The sequence below is a fragment of the Macrotis lagotis genome, chromosome X, assembly GCF_037893015.1.
Source record: "Macrotis lagotis isolate mMagLag1 chromosome X, bilby.v1.9.chrom.fasta, whole genome shotgun sequence".
Taxonomy (NCBI): Eukaryota; Metazoa; Chordata; class Mammalia; order Peramelemorphia; family Peramelidae; genus Macrotis; species Macrotis lagotis.
Window position 1 is genome coordinate 264279220 of NC_133666.1, and position 20320 is coordinate 264299539.

At 34.3% G+C, this 20320-nt stretch overlaps 1 protein-coding gene across 1 annotated transcript in view; it reads right to left on the reverse strand.

The window, feature by feature from the left end:
- LOC141500920 (ras-related protein Rab-3C) overlaps positions 1–20320 on the reverse strand; it is a 73456-nt gene that overhangs the window by 20749 nt on the left and 32387 nt on the right. The window contains exon 2 of the mRNA XM_074204486.1: positions 8415–8539. Within this exon, the coding sequence (XP_074060587.1) occupies positions 8415–8472 (58 nt within the window). The 5' untranslated portion in view covers positions 8473–8539. The remainder of the gene's footprint in view (positions 1–8414; positions 8540–20320) is intronic.

The following is a 20320-nucleotide window of genomic DNA, read 5'->3' on the forward strand; positions in this document are numbered from 1 at the left end:
GGAATCCCTCCTTTGAGGTCATCAGAGTTTGGAGGACCTCTTGTCAGTTATGTTAAAGACAGGCTCCCTTTGTCCATGGTCCTTTATAGCTCTCAAATTCTATAATCATGTGATACTGCATTAGGTTGGAAATATAGAAATTAATATGACACAAATTCTGTTCTTAAGGCACTGTGAATTTAAAGGGGGAAACAGACATAGACATAAATAGGATCATAGTTAGAGTTGGAAGAGAGTCATAGAGTCCTAAATCTAAAAGTGGAAGGAGCTTTAGAGGTCCTCTAGTTCAACTCTGTGATTCATAAATAGGGAAATTGAGTCTCAAAGAGGTTCAGTGACTTTCCCCAGGTCATAGAGTAGAAAATTGAAGAGCTAAAATTTGGATCCAGATCTTCTGACTCTCAAAAATCAACTTTTACATATTTTCTTTATTCAACAGTAAAAGATGTGGAATAAGTACAAAGGAGAGATCCAAGAAAGGTGCTGTGAAAAAAAGTGACTTTCAGGACTTTTTAAAATAGATTTCATATAGATAAAAAACCCTATATTTTATAAAATAAGTTTCAATAGATGGAGAATGAGTAGGGGAAGAGGAAGGAGCAGGTAAGGAGTCTATCCTAGATATGAAGAACAGCATGTGAAATAATATGGAAGCAGGAATGAGCAGAATAAAGTATATGTTAGAATGTAGAGAATGTGAAGGGAAGCAAAATAAAAGGAGACTAAAAGGGTAGTCTGAAACCAGATTGTGGAAAACCTTCACAGAATCACTGAATTTCAGAGATGAAAGGGTCCTCAGAAACTCAGAAGCAGTTACAATCATTATTAGGCTATTATAACAGTCTAAGAGAAGAGATGACATACTGAATCAGGATGATGACTATAAGGAAAGGATTGATTGAATATGAAAGCTATTGTGCTATGATCACTAAGTCTTGGAAACTGGTTGGATGTTTGGGTTGAGAGAAAAGAGACTCAAAGATGATAACTGTTAAAATCCTGAATGACTTGGAGATGATGCTGATGCTGACATCATTGAGAAATTCAAGTGGAAATGTCCAGTAGATATCTGAATTTATGATACCAAAGATCTGGGAAAAAGTTAAGATTAGAGATACATAGTTTTGGGATCCATTTGCATAAAAGTGATCTGGATCTAAGGGAACAGGACCTAAGATTTCCAGAGGAGAGAATATAGCAGTAAGATAAAAGACAACCAAAGATAGACCCTTGGTGGACACTCACACTTCAACAGTTTTGAAATAGATGAGGAGGCAGAAGAATTAGGAAAAGATTAGGGCTGTGTTGCCCTACAAAGTATCAAGGAGAAAATTGTCGATATTGTCAAAGACCATTGAGATATCAAGGGCAGCAGATTTGGGGGATATTTTGATACTGTGAGAGGCAATGTAGTGACTAGAGATTCAGTCTTGGACTCAGGAGGATATGAATTTAATTTTCATCTCTGACACATACAAGCTATGTGATCCCAGGCAAGTCTTTGTTCTAAGAGTATAAATCCCAAGGGCAGTACCCATCTGTCTCAGTAGAGGAATTTATTCATCTGCATCAGCAAAATCACAGATTCATTCTCTATCTCTATTTCAATATATGTGATCAATTACATATATGTGGGTAATGTCCTCAAATGGAATAGGTTTCAACTCATTCACGCTTTTTTTATTGCAATGTGACTTTTATTCATTTTATGCTGCACATCTTTCAGAAGAGAGGTTGGATTTATCTAATAATCTAGAGTTTCTTCCTCTAGATTTCTGTTAAAAGCCTAGATTATTCAGAGGATGGTGTTGCTGTCAATAATAATGGTCGAATTCAATTTTAGAAATATTTAAACATCCAGGTGAAAATGTTCAGTGGGCATCTGTATATATGAGACCAAAATTCTGGGAAAGGATTAAGAGTAGAGATACATAACTTTGGGAGTTTTCTGTAAAGAGGTGATAACTGGATCTAAGGGAATTGGTAAGATAAGGAGAGAAAATATAGAATATAGCAGCAAAATAGAATCCATTTCATGGGTACCTTGACCTTGTCATCCCCTAAAAGTCTCATCCTGCCTTAAACTTAAGAGAATAGTATGCCTGGGTACAAGTATATCACATGATTTAACAATCAATCAAAAGGCATTCATTAAGTACTTAATATGTGCCAGGAATTGTTTTTGGTGCCATGAATATAAATATAAAAATATCCCTTTATTTCCCCACTCCCTGAATATCTCTTTCATAGCCTTGCTTACCATATTTCTAATTTGGAGAAATTTACTTTCTGGATCTCTGATGACCAGATTAGTTAATGGATTTCCCAGAATAATATTTCAGGAAAGCTTTAGTCTTTATGCTTCATTTCATTTGTCACTCTTTAGATTTCTCTTTTACAACTTTGCTTGCCACATTGTCACTGAGCTTATACTTAACTCTACCTCCCTCCAGTTCAAGAATCATGAACCATGATTAATCATTTGAGTTCTGCCATTGTTTCTGGGTGGGATATGTCAATCTATTTCCATATGATCTTGCTTACCATCTCTGTAATGATCCAGGACAAAATGATTTTCCTGGATATCAGGTCCTATGTATGTGGTCACTATTTTAGTCTATAAGATTCTTGAGTGCAGGAGTTGTTTACATTTTTTATTCACATCCCCAGTATTTAACACAGTGCTTGACATATAGTTGTGTTTAATAAATGTGCTTTCATTCATTCTCATTGTATGACCAACTTACTTCCTATTATAGTTATATAACTCTGATACTATCTTTCACATATTTTCTGGTGTGTGATTCTTCATTGGTAATATGCTGATACATATTTACTATGTCTATCATATGTGGCTCTTGCATCCCATTATTCATGATCATATAGCATCATTAAAAAAATATTGGAATTTTAAAATGGGCCATGTCTTAGGGAGAGGCTTTGTGGTCATTAAAAGTAATTCTATCCAATTCTAGACTCAGTTTATTATTGACTTGCAGTTTCTCTCTAAAATACAGATATTGATAGACCTACTCTCTACATTTTCCATTCAGTTGCATAGTTTATGTATAATGGACATTGTTGGTTCTTCCTGAGTAGGTAATTAGTACAAAATTTTTTGAATGGTTATGGATCTTGTTTAAGAGGATTTGAGACAAACTAAAATCTGATACAATAAATCAAATACCACTGGCAAACAGAAACATCTAGAGCAAAAGTGTCAAAATATTGACAGGCTGCATTGCAGCCCTTAATTTGAATGTGGTATATCTAAATTAAAATGCAACTGGGAAATATTTAAAGAAATAAAAATACAATAGAACTAGATAAATGTGGTTTTTTAAAATCAATATGTGGTTCTTATGTATGGTTTAGTGGTTCCTGTTTCTATTTAAATTTATTATCACTGATCTAGGGACCTCACTTTTATTTGGAATCTGTACTAGACATTCTCCATAATAGTGGTCAATATCTTGGTGAGCATACATCTTCTATTTTATATCTTGTCTAAATTTATTATTGAGAAGAACATAGATAAAAGAATTGTTTTAACTCCTGTATGGGAGACCTCATGAGAAAAGAACTTCTAAGACAATGTTTTGCTTTACTGAATCAAGTGCTTTAAAAAATAATAATCATATTGGGATGTTTTATGTAGTGTACCTTTCATTCAAATGTGTGACTAAAAAGATGTAATCTTTTTTTTAGAAAATCACTTTTGAAAGAATATCCTTTGTGCATGTATTGATTAATCTCATAAATATCCTGTAGATACAGGAAAGTCAGCATATGGGTTGTTAAGTAAATGGCATCTTTTTCGAATCAAAATATCACTATTTTTCCAAGTTAATGGAAATGTAATGCCCCCAAAACATTGCTACTCCAGCACACATATCCTCCATATGTGCTATAGAACAATTAATCTTTCCATTTTTCTTTCCTTCAGTATCATTTCTATTAAATTTATTGGGTGATCTTGGAGAAAGATATTTCTGTTAAAGTGATCAGAGTGAAAATTAGATGGCCAGGAACTAAGAAGGAGAGACAATGAATAGACTGTTCTTTAAGTTTAGGGTAGGATGATAGCTTTTGGGGATAGAAGCATCAGGGGAAAGTATTTTTAGGTTAGGAGAGATTTGAGTCTATTAATTGGTCAAGTAGAAGAAAGTATTAGAAGAAGAAAGATGGGAAATGCTTGAAAGAAAATTAGAAATTCATTCAAGGTGATTAATAGTTGTGGAAGAAAATGGGATCAAGGGTTTGAGTGGAAGGAATGGTTTTAGCAAGATGAGGAATATTCCTTTCTTTGAGAATAGAAGAGGGAAGAAAGATTGAATGGGTGAAAATATTGAAAGATTTAGAAAATAATTGAATTTATATCAGATGATCTCAATCTTCTCAGTAAACAGGAGGTGAGGTCATCTGCTGAAAATGAGTAGAGAAGAGATAGAGTTAGGGAAGAGGTTGTGAGGAAAGAAAAAAATCAGAATAGATGTTGTATAGAATATAGTAGCCAATAACATAGGAACAAAAATGATTTATGCAAGGCAAGTGAGAACCCAGTTGAGATTAGATGACATGAATTTGAAGATTGAGAGGGAGAGGGAGAGGGAGATAGAGAGAATGAATCATTTTCAACAGTGGTAAGGGAGGTTTCCTAAAAGTGGCACTCAAACTGGAGTCATGAAGGAAGGAAAGACTGTCAAGAGTCAAAGTTGAGGATAGAGTATATTTTAGTTATGGAATATAATATAGAATATAATCTCTATAAATACACAGAGGTAGAGAACAGTTTATTGCCTGGTTTGACTGAAACATAGAATATGTAAAAGAGAATAGGATGAAATATAATCCAGAAAAGTGGTAGAAAGCCAGTTTATGGAGCCTTGCATATACCAGGTTTCAGAGTAATTTCTCCCCTGTATACAATAGAAAATCTCTTAAGTTTTCTGGAGTAGGCAAATAAAAGAATGTCTTGTTCATCAGAAAAAATTAATTTGACAACTATGTGAAAAACAGTTTGGAGACAGGAGGGAAAAACATGATCAGATAAAACATTATCAGATGGCAGTGCCCATAGAAAGAAGAGCTATTTTAGAGACTGAATAGGAAAAATTGGAAAATTATTAGATGTATAGGAGTCAATGATGATTCTAAGATTTTGTGCCATTAATAGAAATTATCCAATTGAATGGGGGAACTATACATAGAGATATGCATAGAACTATGCATGCTGAACTTAAGGTGCAAATGAAGTATCCAGGTAGCAGAAGCTCAGAAGTCAGGAGTTCAGAAAATAGCTTAGGGCAGGGTCTGTAAGCTTGAAAGTCACCTTCATAGACTGATTATCGAACTATTTGGCATTCAAAGCCCTTCTTCATAACCTACTCTAAAGGAGCTCACACTGCATCTAGGGTCATTTCCAGTCATTCTGATCCATATCTGTCCAATAGACTCAGATGGCTCTAGAAGAGAATGTGAGACTGGTGACTTTGAACAGTATCCCTCACTTAAATCCTTACAATTAAAACTTAAAACTTGCAATTAAAACTCACTTAAAACTTGTAATTCATGCTATCAACTTGGAAGGAAGAAGGAAGGTGGTGAGTTTGATGTCAGGGATATTGAATTACAGGGATGAAATGACAGTCATATGGCAGTGTATTCATAGGTAGCTGCAGATTTTTAGGTGATGCTTAAGAGGTAAGGACCAGAGCACATTGGGATGTTTTATATATTCTCTGTACCTTCCATTGAAATGTGTGATTAAAAAGATGTAATCTTGTTTTAATATCTTCAAATAATCTTTTAAATCTGTAAAATTATCTGTTAAACCTATAAGTGATTTAGTTCTCAGAAGAAGAATAGAGAGAAAAGATTCAAGATCTGAAATCTAAGAAATGCTCTAATTAAGGGATAGAAGCATAGTTCCAGATGGTAGAAAGTGACTAGCTACTCTGGATCACTATCAGTAATTCGAACCAAGGAGAACTGATGAGTACTTAAGGATTAAAAAATTATATTTTCTTCACCTGATCTTTTTTTTTTGTATTATGGAAGATTATGTCAGTCTGGTAAAGCCTAAGGATGTCTTCTTAAAAACCATGCTTATAAATCCACAGAGAAAAATACATGGGATTGCGAAGGAAACCAATTATATTGAAATACAGATTTTTCCCCCATCCAATTTATGGACCCCCTCAAATCTATCCAAGAACCTTGTTGAGGGTCCATAAACAGCAGAATAAGTGCCACTCAAAACCTAAGGGAACTTTGGAGGTATAGGTGGAAAGTTTACTGACAGATGTCAACCTCTAAGTCTATCATTGCATGTAGACCTCTTGAGTAGTGGGATTTAGACAGCATGGGAGAAAGAAAAGCAACTCCTCTCACCCCATGAGTATATTTCACAGTAAGACTAAAAATATGAAAGAACTCAGTTGCAATTTGGCTGTCAAGTTATTTTTTTGTTGAGTGTGAATAGTATATGTGCAAAATTAAAGAAAAGATTTATTTAAAGGATTATTCTTTCATAGAATGAGAATGGGATCAACAGAGCATATGCTAGGATTTGGAAATAACTTATCCTTTTTAACAGTCTCCTTTTTAATGGTACTCTTTATCATGGGGTTATCTGTGTGATTTTAAAGATGACAAATATTTAAACTGACTTTGTACCTCATAAGGTTTCGTGTCTGCTTAGCATTGGTACTTATCTCTGATTTCAGTTGATGAAGGCATGTATGGTCATGGCGGGGGGGGGGGGGGAGTCTCTAAGGCACATGAAAGAAGGAGCATTTCTCTCTAGGAGAGCATCTTACAATGGTTGCTATGGAAACCACTGATTTTTATTGAATCCAGAGCAAAAAGATCAATTAGAAACAATTGGGGGAACTTGCAAGGGACATAAAATACTCTTGTCTTGTGATTTCAGGAACTTCTCAGTAATTTTTCATTGAGCAGTTTACAGAATATGGCTGGTTTTAAATTATCATTTTGAGACTTCTAATTTTAAAGGCTATCAGGGGCTCAGGAAAGGTTTTATTTTTTATACAAGGTTCCAAAATTGTGTAAGCAATGAGGACATCTTTAAATGTTAGGAGGGCATATGTAGCACCTTTGCATTCTTAGTGGAGTTTCATATGATACATGAAGCCTTTTTGTATTCTCTACCCACCCAAGGATCAGCACAATAAGGAGCATATTGTACAGTCTTTGAGAAATGATATATGTGGGTTGAATGAATACTTTCATGCAGATTCTTCCTTTGTACCAATATCTTCCCCCCCCCCACCTGCTTCTTTGATGGCTTTCCCTTTATCTTATCTTTATAAAAAAAAGCATATGCTGAGTAACTCTAATCAGCCAAAGTATTTGCACAAAATATTACACAATGGTGGGGTGGGGAAGAGATACAAAGATAAAAGTGGACAGAGTTCTTGTTAAAAAGGGCACTGACTCTATGATCTCATTTGGATGGTTAATATCTTTACCATTTTGGATCACAATCAGTGGTACTCTGGTAAATATTTAACAATCAATTCTCCAAGGGGGAAAAAAAAGGTACATACAATTTTAAATTTAATTTGCATTATTATGAACACAATTTCCATCACTTCCTTAAAAACATTATTTCTACAAAACAATAAATCCAGCCCTGATCTGTAGTTGTTGGAGATTTCTGAGGTGTAAATGCTCACACTCAGAGTTAACTAGTTGGAGCCAGGTATGGAGTCAGGAAGACATCTTTTTTTTTAAAACCCAAGTCCAACTTCAGATACTACTAGCTCTGTGAACCTGGGCCACACACTTAACCCTGTTTGCCTTGGTTTTTCTCATCTGTAAAATGAGGAAGAAAATGGAAAGCACTCCAGTATCTATGTCAAGAAAAATCTCAACCTCAAACTGAGTCATGAAGAGTCAAGTGGAACTGAGATGATTAAATAGCAAATGCTCACAGTAAAAATTTAACTACTGGCTCTCAAACCTGTAGAATCTAGTTCAGCACACTCTTGAACAAGCCACCTACAAGTTTTCATCTTTATTCCCATCTTCTGTAAATCCTCCATGGATGTCTTATGATGGGTAATAATAATAATAATAATAATAATAATAATAATAATAATAATAATAATATAATAATAAACATTTCTCACAATTTTATTGCACTTTTAGTTTTTTAAAGCACATCACATATTGATCTCATTTGCACAGTTCTAACCATCTTTTTTCCTCTTTACAACCTAGGTTTGAATACAACTAGGAAAGATTGAAGAAAAGACAATGATCATTTGCTGAGGATGCATAGCTTTCCTTTGTCACAGCATTACATTTCATTTAACCCACCTAACAATTAGTACTCTTTCTGTGAAGTGCCACAAACAGTAAAGCGATCTCATTGGTTGATTTCTTACCGAGTTGTTCTCCTAAGTGTTTGCCTCTCTCTGTTGAGATGACTCGCTCATCTTCCATGTCACATTTGTTCCCAACCAAGATAACCTGGGCATTATCCCAAGAGTATGTTTTGATTTGAGTTGACCTACAAGAGAAGGAACACAATTTAAAAAAAAAAGTTAGGGGAAAGCGTGACTGTCTGAAAAAGAAGAGAAGAAACAAACAGAGAATGTAATAATAGAAAAAAATGAAACTCAGACAACTTCTGACATTTACACTAAATTAGTTTGATCTGTAATTCAACCTTTCAAAGACTCAACAATAAATGAACACATAAAAAATATCAAGAGAAGTTCAGCGTTGTCTTGATTTCCTCATTTATAAGCTATACAAGTAATGACTGTCTTTCTTTACAAAAAACAAAAGTGTACTGTTGTCATTTCATCCCCCTACACAAAAACATCATTTTATTTTATTACAATATGGTCTTAATCTTCTAAGGCAAATTAAATTTGGAACATCCAATATAATATAAATATATGAATCCAATGAAATAATAAATACATCACTTTCAGTTTATGTTGAATGGAAATCAGCTGCAGATGGGTATTAAGGATGCTGAATTGTGTTGATATTTTAACTCCTAATTATATTCTATCTGATTTTTTTAAAAAAGATAGCCTTAGATAAACTATATCACACAAAGACTCATTCCACCTTCCATCCCACTCTTTTCTCTTTATTTTGTTACTTGGAGGGGAACTAATTAGAACCACAGAATGTTGGTTCACATAAAACATATATATGAATATGTATAGATACACATATGAAATACAAATACATACATGTAAATGTTTTATAAACATATTGATATTTATCCTTTGTTCTCAAAGAAGACTATGACATCAGGAAAGCAATGCCATGACATGTGAGAAATTGTATTTGAGTGAAGGGAGGCTGTGTTAAGTCACCAACCTTACTTTCTCCTCCAGAGTCATCTGGGTCCAGTAGCCAGATATGAATCAGGACTGGATATGACCCAGGTTGTGAAGCAGTCAGGGCTAAGTGACTTGCCCAGTATCAAAAAGCTAAAAATTGTCAAATGTCTTAGGCTGGATTTCTACATTTTGATTTCAGGGTCTCTTGACTCCAGGGCTAGTACTCTAACCACTGCCTCATCTAGCTGCCCACATATACATATATTTATGTGTAAATGGAAAAAAATTAATGTTTTTAAAATTGGTAAGATATAGACTGTGTCACTGGGGAGAAAGAGAGTGAAGGTCACCCTTGCTGCTGGAATATATTTTTATGATGAGTACTAAGGAAATTAATGCTAAATCTTGTATTTTAAATTCTGTAGACACTACTTATCTTGATACTATACTGATTGCTATTAGCATAATAATAATTTATTTAGATAAAGGTTTAATGTTTTCAAAATGTGAGTTTCTCACCTATTTCAACTCTCAACAACATTCAGCTACTGCCTTGTAAAGCTCTTTTCTAACTGGTCCTCACTTCCCACCTCCTTATTGTTAGAGATAGCCACAACATGATAGATGGAGAGCAGGACTTGCAGTCAGTACCTGGATTCAGATTCAGCCTCTAAAACATAGGCTGTGTCCTGCTGGGCAAGTTATTGAAATCTCCACACCCAGAAAGCTCTCTATGACATTAATTTTCAGAGCAGATGTTAAACTGGATAGACAAATAGAGTTTTCTCATTGGGAATTTACTGTGCTAATGAAATCAAAGAGAGGACACTGGTCCCCACCAAAATCCTCCAAAAACTGAGTAATTAATTACTTCTCTGTTTATAGTCAGATTCTCCACCTTTCTCAGTATTGGCTTCAGTCAGTGGATTTGGGGTCAAACCCTGCTCCTTGCTCAGGAACAATAAACTGCTTGAAGGCAGGGATTGATTCATGTTAGTATTTTTATCCTCAGAGCCTTCATTTGCTTTTCATGGCATCACCTCCCTGATGCCATGGCTTTCTTTGAGAGTGAAGGACAGACATCATTACCCTCTTCCTCCTCAAAGCCTACCATGACTTTTTTTAGTTTTTTTTTTTTTGCAAGGCAATGGGGTTAAGTGGCTTGCCCAAGGCCACACAGCTAGGTAATTATTAAGTGTCTGAGGTTGGATTTGAACTTGGGTACTCCTGACTCCAGGGCTGGTGCTCTATCCACTGTGCCACCTAGCTGCCCCCCTACCATGACTTTTTGTACCACAGTTGGTAAATGTTGATATTTGATAAATGTTGTTTTGTTTAATTAACTCCATGAGGTATACAATTCAAATATTATTATTATCCCTATTTTCCTGATGAGGGAAGTGAGTCCCAGTGAGCTTAAATGTCTTGCCCCAAAGTCATATAGCTGGAATTGGAACTGTCTTGAATTGTGTTCTGATTCTTAGTCTGATTACTCTTTCCTCTATTGTCCAAAATAGACAATGAAGGGGGACTAAATGAGCAATTAATCAAATAAACTCTTGACAAACAGACAAGTATTTGTATTCAGAAGTTATGTTCCTTTTTTTTTTTTCAAAAATGTGTTTTGATTGTTTTCCTGGCATTTCTCTGATAATGAACATACAGATGGAAATGAATTGCTTCAATTACTTCCCTAATTAGAGAAACCTTTAATGTCGGCAAGAATAAGTGCTCACAAATTGAGAGAAAGTTTCAATCAAATCATGTTTCATTCTTCAAGGATCATTTCTAATCTTCAATGGGCAAAGTGGAAAGCTACTTAGAACAAGAATCAGATAAATAAGATGTGTTTTTAATTCCCACTCAGCACAGGTGGATGAATTTTGCTACTATTTAAACATCACCAACTCACTCTGGTTTATTATGTATTTCCACCAAGGTCAACTCCATAATAGAGGAATACTTTGCTTCATCAATTAAGAACTTGAAGACCCAAGTGTCTAACTTTGAATTATTCGCTCAAATCATTGCCCTCTGAAATATTCATCACGAGAGTGAAAAACATGACCTGTAAAGAGACTTCTTTAGTAATATAACCTATACAACACTGTTTACTTTTTAACCATATGAATGGTCAAAAATACCCATGAGTGTGGGGTATTTCCAAGATCTTGGTTTATACCTTGCAAAGGGTGATTTGCCATATTGCAATGCTGTCGCCTGGGACAGGTAAGCTAATTAACAATGTGTACTAATGAGACTTCACCATGGATATTTGTTGATTAGAGATGCACATTTTTAAAGGGAGTAGGGAGGGGTACATCACACACTATTACTCATGGAGAGGAATTAGATATTGCTAGATCCTTGGAAAAAAAAGATCCTTGGGGATTTACAGTTAATCACAGTGAGATTAATGGATTTCATTGGAACTACCCTGGTCACCATGGTTACTCTGGAAATGGCAGTCAACTCAGAATTCACACAGTATCAGACCATGAGGGACTAAAGGATGCCATTATTCATTGGTCATGAACTGAATTTCATTTGCAAAGAAAAATCATTTAGAAAAGGGAAAAGGGAACTTCCAAAAAAGGATGCAAGAAATAAAAAATTGTAAGAGATTTTATTATAAAAGAGGTAAATTCCATATTGTGTATATATATATATATATAAAATCTATTTTGAAAATTAAATAACAGACTTTAATACAAAATGCTAATGCTAACATATTAACATCAATGTCCCTAGATGCTTAAGTCATTCTCTAGTAATGTCAGAAACAAGGTGGAAGATGTGTGCATATTTGTGTATATGTGAATGTGTGAATTAATAAAAAAAATTTATTAAATACCTGCTTTGTGTTAGGCACTATGCCTGACAATTTTGTTTTGCAAGAAATTTGCATTTAGATTATGAAGACAAAAAACTACATGGAGATATAACCAGAAAAAAATGAAAAAGAATAACTACATCTACCACAGAGCTACTGATATAGTTTGAGAGGGAGGGCAACAGAAGTTGAGAGGGATTAAGAAAGGTTTCAAGCAACGATGCTTCTTTTACCTTCTTTTTTTCAGAAAGAGAGTGCATACCAGGTGTGGGGGGGAAGACTTTTGCAAAGACATAGATACTAGAGATGGATATGGATTCAGACAGAAGGCTAGGTTTGACTGGCTTATAGTATGTTGGGGGGGGATATATAAAGAGGATAGAAAGTTAGGTTAGGACCAGGTTGTAAGGGTTTTACAAGTTTAGAAAGAAGAGGTCATAGTTTATCATAGAGGCAATATGAAGCCATTAGAGTTGATTGAGTCAATGAAGCACAAGGGCAGATTTTCACTTAAGAAAAACCATATTAGCAGCACTGTGGAGGATAGTCTGGAGTGATGAGAGATTTGAGTGACCAATTAGGAGTATGACATCTGAGCAAGAGGTGATGAAGACCTGAAACGTGTGTGTGTGTGTGTGTGTGTGTGTGTGTATGTGGTTTTGTATGTGAACAAAGAGATAGGGTCAGATGTGATATGAGAGATTTGGAGGGAGAAAGAGCAAGATTTGGCAACTGATTAGAGATGCATGAATATGAAGAGTCTTGCCTAATTCCAAGGTTATAAACCTGGGAGACTAGAAAAATGGTGATGCAGTGTAAAGAAACTGGGAATTTTGAAAGAAGAATAGGTTATGGTAAAAGATCATTTGAGATATACTGGGATTGAAATGTATCCAAGACATCCAGTTGGTAATAGGAGATAAAAGTTCAAGGATAGACTAAAGTGTAGAATAAGACCTTTTTTAGACATTGCCAACATGGCAATTTGATTTGCTTGATTAAATATATTGATTATGTGGATCTTTCTTTTCTTTTTTTCTTTAAATAGTATTGTAGGTAGGAAGAAAAGAAAATAATTCTTTGTCAATTGAAAAAAAATTTTAAATAAGGAGCTAATTCTTCCATAGAACCTGTGACTTACTACTAAACCTGGAAATAATTCAGGCATGAGTGTAAATCTCACTATCTTCTCCAACTGGCAAGTTTATGTGGGTACTACCACCTAGTTTTCCTGTTGGTGCTTCTTCTCTCTATAGCTATGTGTGTTCTACTGCAACTGGCAGCTAGAGTTTTAGGCAAATTTTAAATAAGTTTCAGTGACTCATTTTTGAATTTCCCTCCCCTCTACAGAGAGTCTCTTGAACAAAATAAGATCTCAGAAAAGATTTATTGGATTAAATTGAAATGTCTATTCCAAATTAATTTTTTAAAACTCTTATGACTCAGAGCTAGAAGGAGCTATCTACATTTCAAAACACTATTTGTTGAACTTGAAAAAATAAATTGTATTTTTGTATCTATTATTTTTAAGCGTAATTTTAGAAACACATTTAGATGTGATGTGTCTTTTAGGAAATAGATATATGATAATAAAAGGATCAACATAAATGTAATATGGAAGGAGACTTATTTCACAGTAATGAGATATAAATTGTCTCCTAATGATGACTTTAGATTTATCCCAAGAGTTTCAGTATGTTGTCTGATTATTGTCATTTTTTGATGAAATTATTTACTGTTTTTATAATTTGCTCATTTTTATATATCTTGTAGGATTAGATTATTTAGCCTCCATTTTACTATTGAATCTGTTCTTCAAATCCTATTATTATAAACTTTATTGCATTCTGGCTAATAATATTTCTGCTTCACTGAATTTGTTTTTGATTGTTTTATATCCTTGCATAACTGATTTTTTAAAGGTGTCAGACAGAATGGAGAAATATGTTTACACCTTTGTTTCATCAAAATAGAATTTTGACAGAACCACTAAATCTAATAGTTAAGCTACAGTATGAAAGAACACTATTCTGACTGGTAGTCCACTGAACTCTCTCAATATTCTCCTCTAAACACCCTAAAAATAATGTCTCAAATCAAATTTTGGAACAGCAGAGCCAACAAAAGGTCAGAGGGAGACATTAGGAGGGCTTTAGGAGAGGTCTGTAAGGTTGAGATAGGCACAGACCCAGGAACATGAGTAGTAGACCTTGGAGACAGCAGTAACAGTAGCAGCATCAGGTTCAGGTGTTCTCAGACTAGAGATGGTAAGAATTTGGACTAGGGGTCAGAAAGAGATTACAGGGAACCCTTTACTGTCACTGGGTATAGCTGGCTGAATTGAAGCTCTAGAGAAAAGAGGAATGCTTTTGATGGATCACCAGGGTCTCTGATTACAGTTCCAGGGCTAAGAGGAGCAGTGCGGCTAGAAGAGAAAGGGAACTTTCCTGGGTAAAGACCAGAGCTACATGTTGACTTGGAAAACTCTATATTAACATTATCTGTGTTCTAATAAATTTTATTTATTTTGTTAAACATTTCCCAATACGGGGCAGCTAGGTGGTGAAGTGGATAGAACACCGGCTCTGGAGTCAGGAGTACCTGAGTTCAAATCTGACCTCAGACACTTAATAATTACCTAGCTGTGTGGCCTTGGGCAAACCACTTAACTCCATTTGCCTTGCAAAATCCTAAAAAAAATATATTACCCAATTAAATTTTAATCAGGTTCCAGCTGAACTAGGGAATGTGCTTGACACCTCAGATGAAATTTAATTCTTTCATTTCAGTTATGATGAAACAAATTGAAAGAAGGAAAATAATTTGTCAAGGAAATATGATGCATAAATGGCAGATGCAGAACTAGAATACACACATATCTGGACTCCAAGTCCTGAACTTTTTCTGCTATATCATCACCACCACCACCACCTACATTTCTATAGAGCTTTAAGATTTGTAAAGCCTTTACAAATATTATGTCATTCTATCTTCACAATAAAAATAGTCGTCATATAAAAACATTTTTTTACAAACTTCAAAGCACTTAGTAATTATCAGGGAGCTTTACAAGGACCTTTGAACCTTAAACTCTCATCATGATAAACTGGCAATTTAGTCATAATTTTGGACTTTTTTATTTATTTAAGAACAATGGAATCTTTTGTGACTTTTCATGAAATATGTATTTTCTTATTTAACAAACAATAGGACTGGTTAAAATTCAAAACAATAACAATAACAAAAAACACAATATGATTTGAAAAATTTAAACTTCTCTGTACAGGCCCCTGGGAATGAATTCAGCCAAAATCCATGAAAGTGGTTATTATGTGTCTATTCTGTGCTACATAGAACCAGACAAGAACTCAAGGAACTAACAATCTAGTTGGGGAGGCAAAAAAATATAAGAATTCAAAAAGTTAAATCCTAATGAAACATTAAATATTTAAAAACTGACTGTAATGAAGCTTGAAGTTTGGGGAATACTTTAAGATGTTTGCTGTGTCTAGCTGAGAGTCTCAGTATAATTTCAATAGGATGGACAGAAGATTTGGGATGAAAAAAATAGATTGAAATCCTTCCCTCCTCATTTACAAACTAATATTAATCTAGTTATGGGAGTGGGGAGCCTCAGTTTCATCTCTAAAATGGGGGATAATATTTAAACTACCTACTTCATACAGCTGTTATAATGAAAACCCTTGTAAAGTGGATATAAATTGAGCTCTTCTAAACTGTGAAATCCTGGGCAATAATACTATCCCCACTAAGCCTCAGTTTTCCTCATTTGAAAAACAAAGATAATATCAACATACTCCACAGTTTTGCTGTGGGGATAAATTAGATGATGCATGTAATACATACATACACACACACACACACACACACATATATATGTGAACATGAACTGAAATAGAAAGTAAAGCTTATAAAACATTTAGTTTTTCTTCCATTTTCTCATTAATTGCTTTTGCAGGTTTGTCCAGAAAATTACTTCTCCTCCCACCCCATCTTGTAAATGTGACATTTAAAATGACATTCAATGTCTTTCACACGAACCACGGGCAAAGCAATTTGTCAATGCATAATACTTTGACCCCAGAAAAGGGAAAAACATGAAAAGGCCAAACTGAACATCTGATATCTGCCCTTGATTACAGATAATAATTGTTCTTCATTCTCTCAAAGTCCACCAAATAAAGTGCTTTTCAAGGAGACCAGGGGTAGAGAAGTATGGGCAAATAAACCATGGCATTTTCCTAATGAAAGGTTTTGGAACCTGAACTTAGCTTTGATTCGATTGGTTCTAACCCTCTTGGTGTGCTATGGACACCTTTGGTTGCCTAGTAAAACCTAGGCATCTCTGTCTCAGAATGATGATTCTAAATGCATACCATATAGAACAAAGGAAACTCTATTGAAATAGTTGTCAAAAATATGTTTTTAAAATAAATTAATGAATCCCAAGATTAAGAATGCCTGGACTTCAGGGCAGCTAGGTGATGCAGTAGATAGAGCACCTGCATTGAAGTCAAGAGGACCTGAGTTCAAATCCAGCCTCAGACACTTAAAAATATCTAGCTGTGTGATCATGGGCCAGTCACTTAACCCTGCTACCTTCCAAAAACCAACTGCCCCCCCCCAAAAATAAAGAATAACTAGACTTCAATGAATAGCCCAAGCCCTGTTCACATAATGTCATGAGACACAAGTTTAAGTTAGTATTGAACTGCCTGGGGAGCAGAAGGGACCACGGTCCACCATTTTGGTGAAGATGAGTGCTGAAAACAACATTTCTCAGGGAAGGAAAGTAACTTTATAATTAGGCAAAAATAAATCTCTAAGGAGGTAAAGAACATATTAGTATCAGAGCTGAAACTGGAATCAAGGTCAGAGAATCAGTTTCAGAGTCGATAGAAATCTCACAAGCCATCTAATCTATCCTCTTTGCAAAAAAACAGAAAGGATCATGATGTCTTTGCTTGAAGACTTTCAGTGAGGGGGAACCCACTACCAGAGTCACCTCCCAAGACAACTCATTCCATTGTTGTATAAGCTCTAGTTAGTATGATTGTTTTTCCACTTTCCTTATGTCGTCCACATATGTGATTTCTCTCTATTGACATGATGATTTATAATGGGGCCCAAGAAGACACACCTAATTTCTAATTCATAGGACTTTCAGGGACATAAAGACAGCTATCATTTCCCCCTCTCCTCATCCCCAACTTCTTTTCCTCCTCAGAACAAAACCTTCCCAGTTCCTTCCTTTTAATATGACATATGTAAGGTCCCTTCACCCCTCTGATATTTCTCATCTGTTTTTTTATCAAACTCTTTCTAAAACTGTGTTTAGAACAAAGCACAATATTCTATACATGATCTGACCCAGACAGAGAATAGTAGAGTTTTTTAGTGAACTATATATTCTCCTAGAAATAGAACTCAAGAAAAAACTAGCTTTTTTTGCCTACCACATCACACTATTGACACCTGCTGAGCTTGTAATCCCTTAAACTCCAGACCTCCAGATCTATGTCAGACTAACTGTTGTCTAACCATATTTTCTCCAGTCTGCTCTTATAAAGACTTTTTTAAGGGGATCCAAGTAAAAGTATAAATAACATGTTATATTTGTCTCTGCTAAGCTTTTTTTTCCACTTAATTTGGCTCAAGAGTCTAGAAACTAACTTTGTAACACCTATTAGCTTTGTATCTGCAAATTTGATAACAATTATATACACATCCCTTTAAACATAATATATATATACAGATAATGTGTATACATACCCTATATATATATATATATATATACACACACACACCCTTACATATATTATGTATACATGCAAAATATATATATACCTTTACAACTATAATATACTCATATACACATATCATTACTTATATATACAAATACACACTGCATTCATATACACATATACCCCTTTACATATACATACTTTTAAACAATACATCTATACATGTGCATACAATATCAGTGTTTTTGTGTACATGTATAGATGTGTTGTGTATATAGACATATATAATATATTGTTTGTATTTATATATATGCAAATACATAAGCATCTAATTTTTTTATATTTGATATAGATTTTATATGCACATATTATACATAACCACATGTAGGTATATATATAATATATGAATATATCACATACATAGGTATATATATATATATTTATGCACTCAAAGTTGTATGTCTATAATATACATATATATATATATATATTTATGATGTATGTATACACACCTGCATTTCTTCTCAAATTTGCAGGTCAGCTGTAATGACAACTCTTTCAATATGGCCACTGAACCAATTCTGTATCCACTTAATTATATCATTGCTTCTCCAAGCATAGCATGAGATAGCTCCATAAACACTTTCTAAAGTCTTTGGACTCAGACTTTTTTCATTCACTATACCAATTCCAAAGAAATTACTTTCTAATGAAAAAAACTACCTGAATCCTTTATACCCTCAAGGAACTCTTTAGTTTCTGAATATAAAGTCTCAGATCTTTTTTTTTTTACCCTTTAGAAGGAAAAACACAAACAAAAATCCACCATCCATACTAAGAATATCACCACCTTGTATATTGCTTCTCCCCACACATTTCTCTTTTGGCTTGGCAATAATCATAGGTGATACAGAAAATGAATTGATCAGATATAAGACAGAATTTTTAAAAATATGCATCCTGTTTCCCTCTATAATTTGTCAACTCTAAGCAATTATTTAGTAGAACATTTAAAGTAGCTAGGTGGTACAGTGGATAGAACCCTGAACCTAGAGTCAAGAAGACATGAGTTCAAATTTGACTCAGATACTTATAGTTGTGTGATCTTGGGGCAAGTCACCCAACTCCAACTCATGTCAGTTTTCTCATCTGTAAAATGGTGATTACCTTCTAAGGTGGTTGTGAGGATCAAATGAAATAATTACAAAGTATTTGACATAATATGTGAGCCATAGTAATTGCTGTATAAATGATAGCTCCTATTATTGTTTTTTTATTGCTCCTATTATTGCTGTTGTTGTTATTGTTGTATTATTATTATTTCTTGGAATAATGAATAATAACATGATTATTACTAAAATAATTATCATTATTATGACTATTCTAGCTATATGGCTAAGGTGCCACATTTTGTGAACTTTCCTTTTAACTCTTGTGAAGTGTGTTTTCCCCTAGAATATGACTATGGGCTGGGGAGAGAAATGAATTTATCTACAGAATAAATAAAATGATATACAGAAATAAATAGAGAGACAGCACCATATAATGAATGGAGTTAGTTCAGAGAGCCTAGAAGACCTGAATTCAGGAATTGTCTCTTCCATATCCTTACTGTGTGGTCCTAAGTAAGTCATAACCTTTCAGCGCTCTAAGATATTCTGTAGATTAATAATTTCCAGAAAAAGTGTCCACTTAACACTTGTACAGGGAACTATCTTAAATGGGAGATTTCTACAGCAATGAATCACAGGCTTGGTCCCTATTTCTAACAAATACACCAGATTAATACAAAATTGGCCATTCCTCAAATTTAGCAGTTGAAAGACAATTCTGTCTACTTTTTAATGAGTTCCTGAGCAGTGATGCTTTCTAAGATTGACAGAACACATTGTCCTTGAGGATCTACTGACTGACTGTGCAGTCTCTTGAGGTCAAAGGACACACCTTGAAATCACAGGATGAAGTTAAAGTGGAGAAATACATTTTAATTTCAGAAACAAATAAATTAAAAATAAATGTATTTTTGCAATCAAACCATAGAGACATTTCCCTAATCTTTTGAACTAAAATCTAGACTAGCTTGACAATTATACCACAGGGAACAAACTCCTGATGAGAGGCAGGTAGATTAAATGACCTACAAGTTCTATTCCATTTTCAATTTCTATGATCTGTAACACAATTAAGTAATTTGCAATGGCTTGAATAATAGAATTACTTTGTAGAGATGAATCTGCTATTTAATTTGTATTTGATTTGGTCTCATATTTAACCATTTAAAAATTTTTGTATTCACCAAATATTGGTTTGGATACATATTGGGTTTCTTGCTCCCATATTCTCTCACTGTGGTCTATCTCTTCTATGAGACTAGGCCCAGAATTACAGCA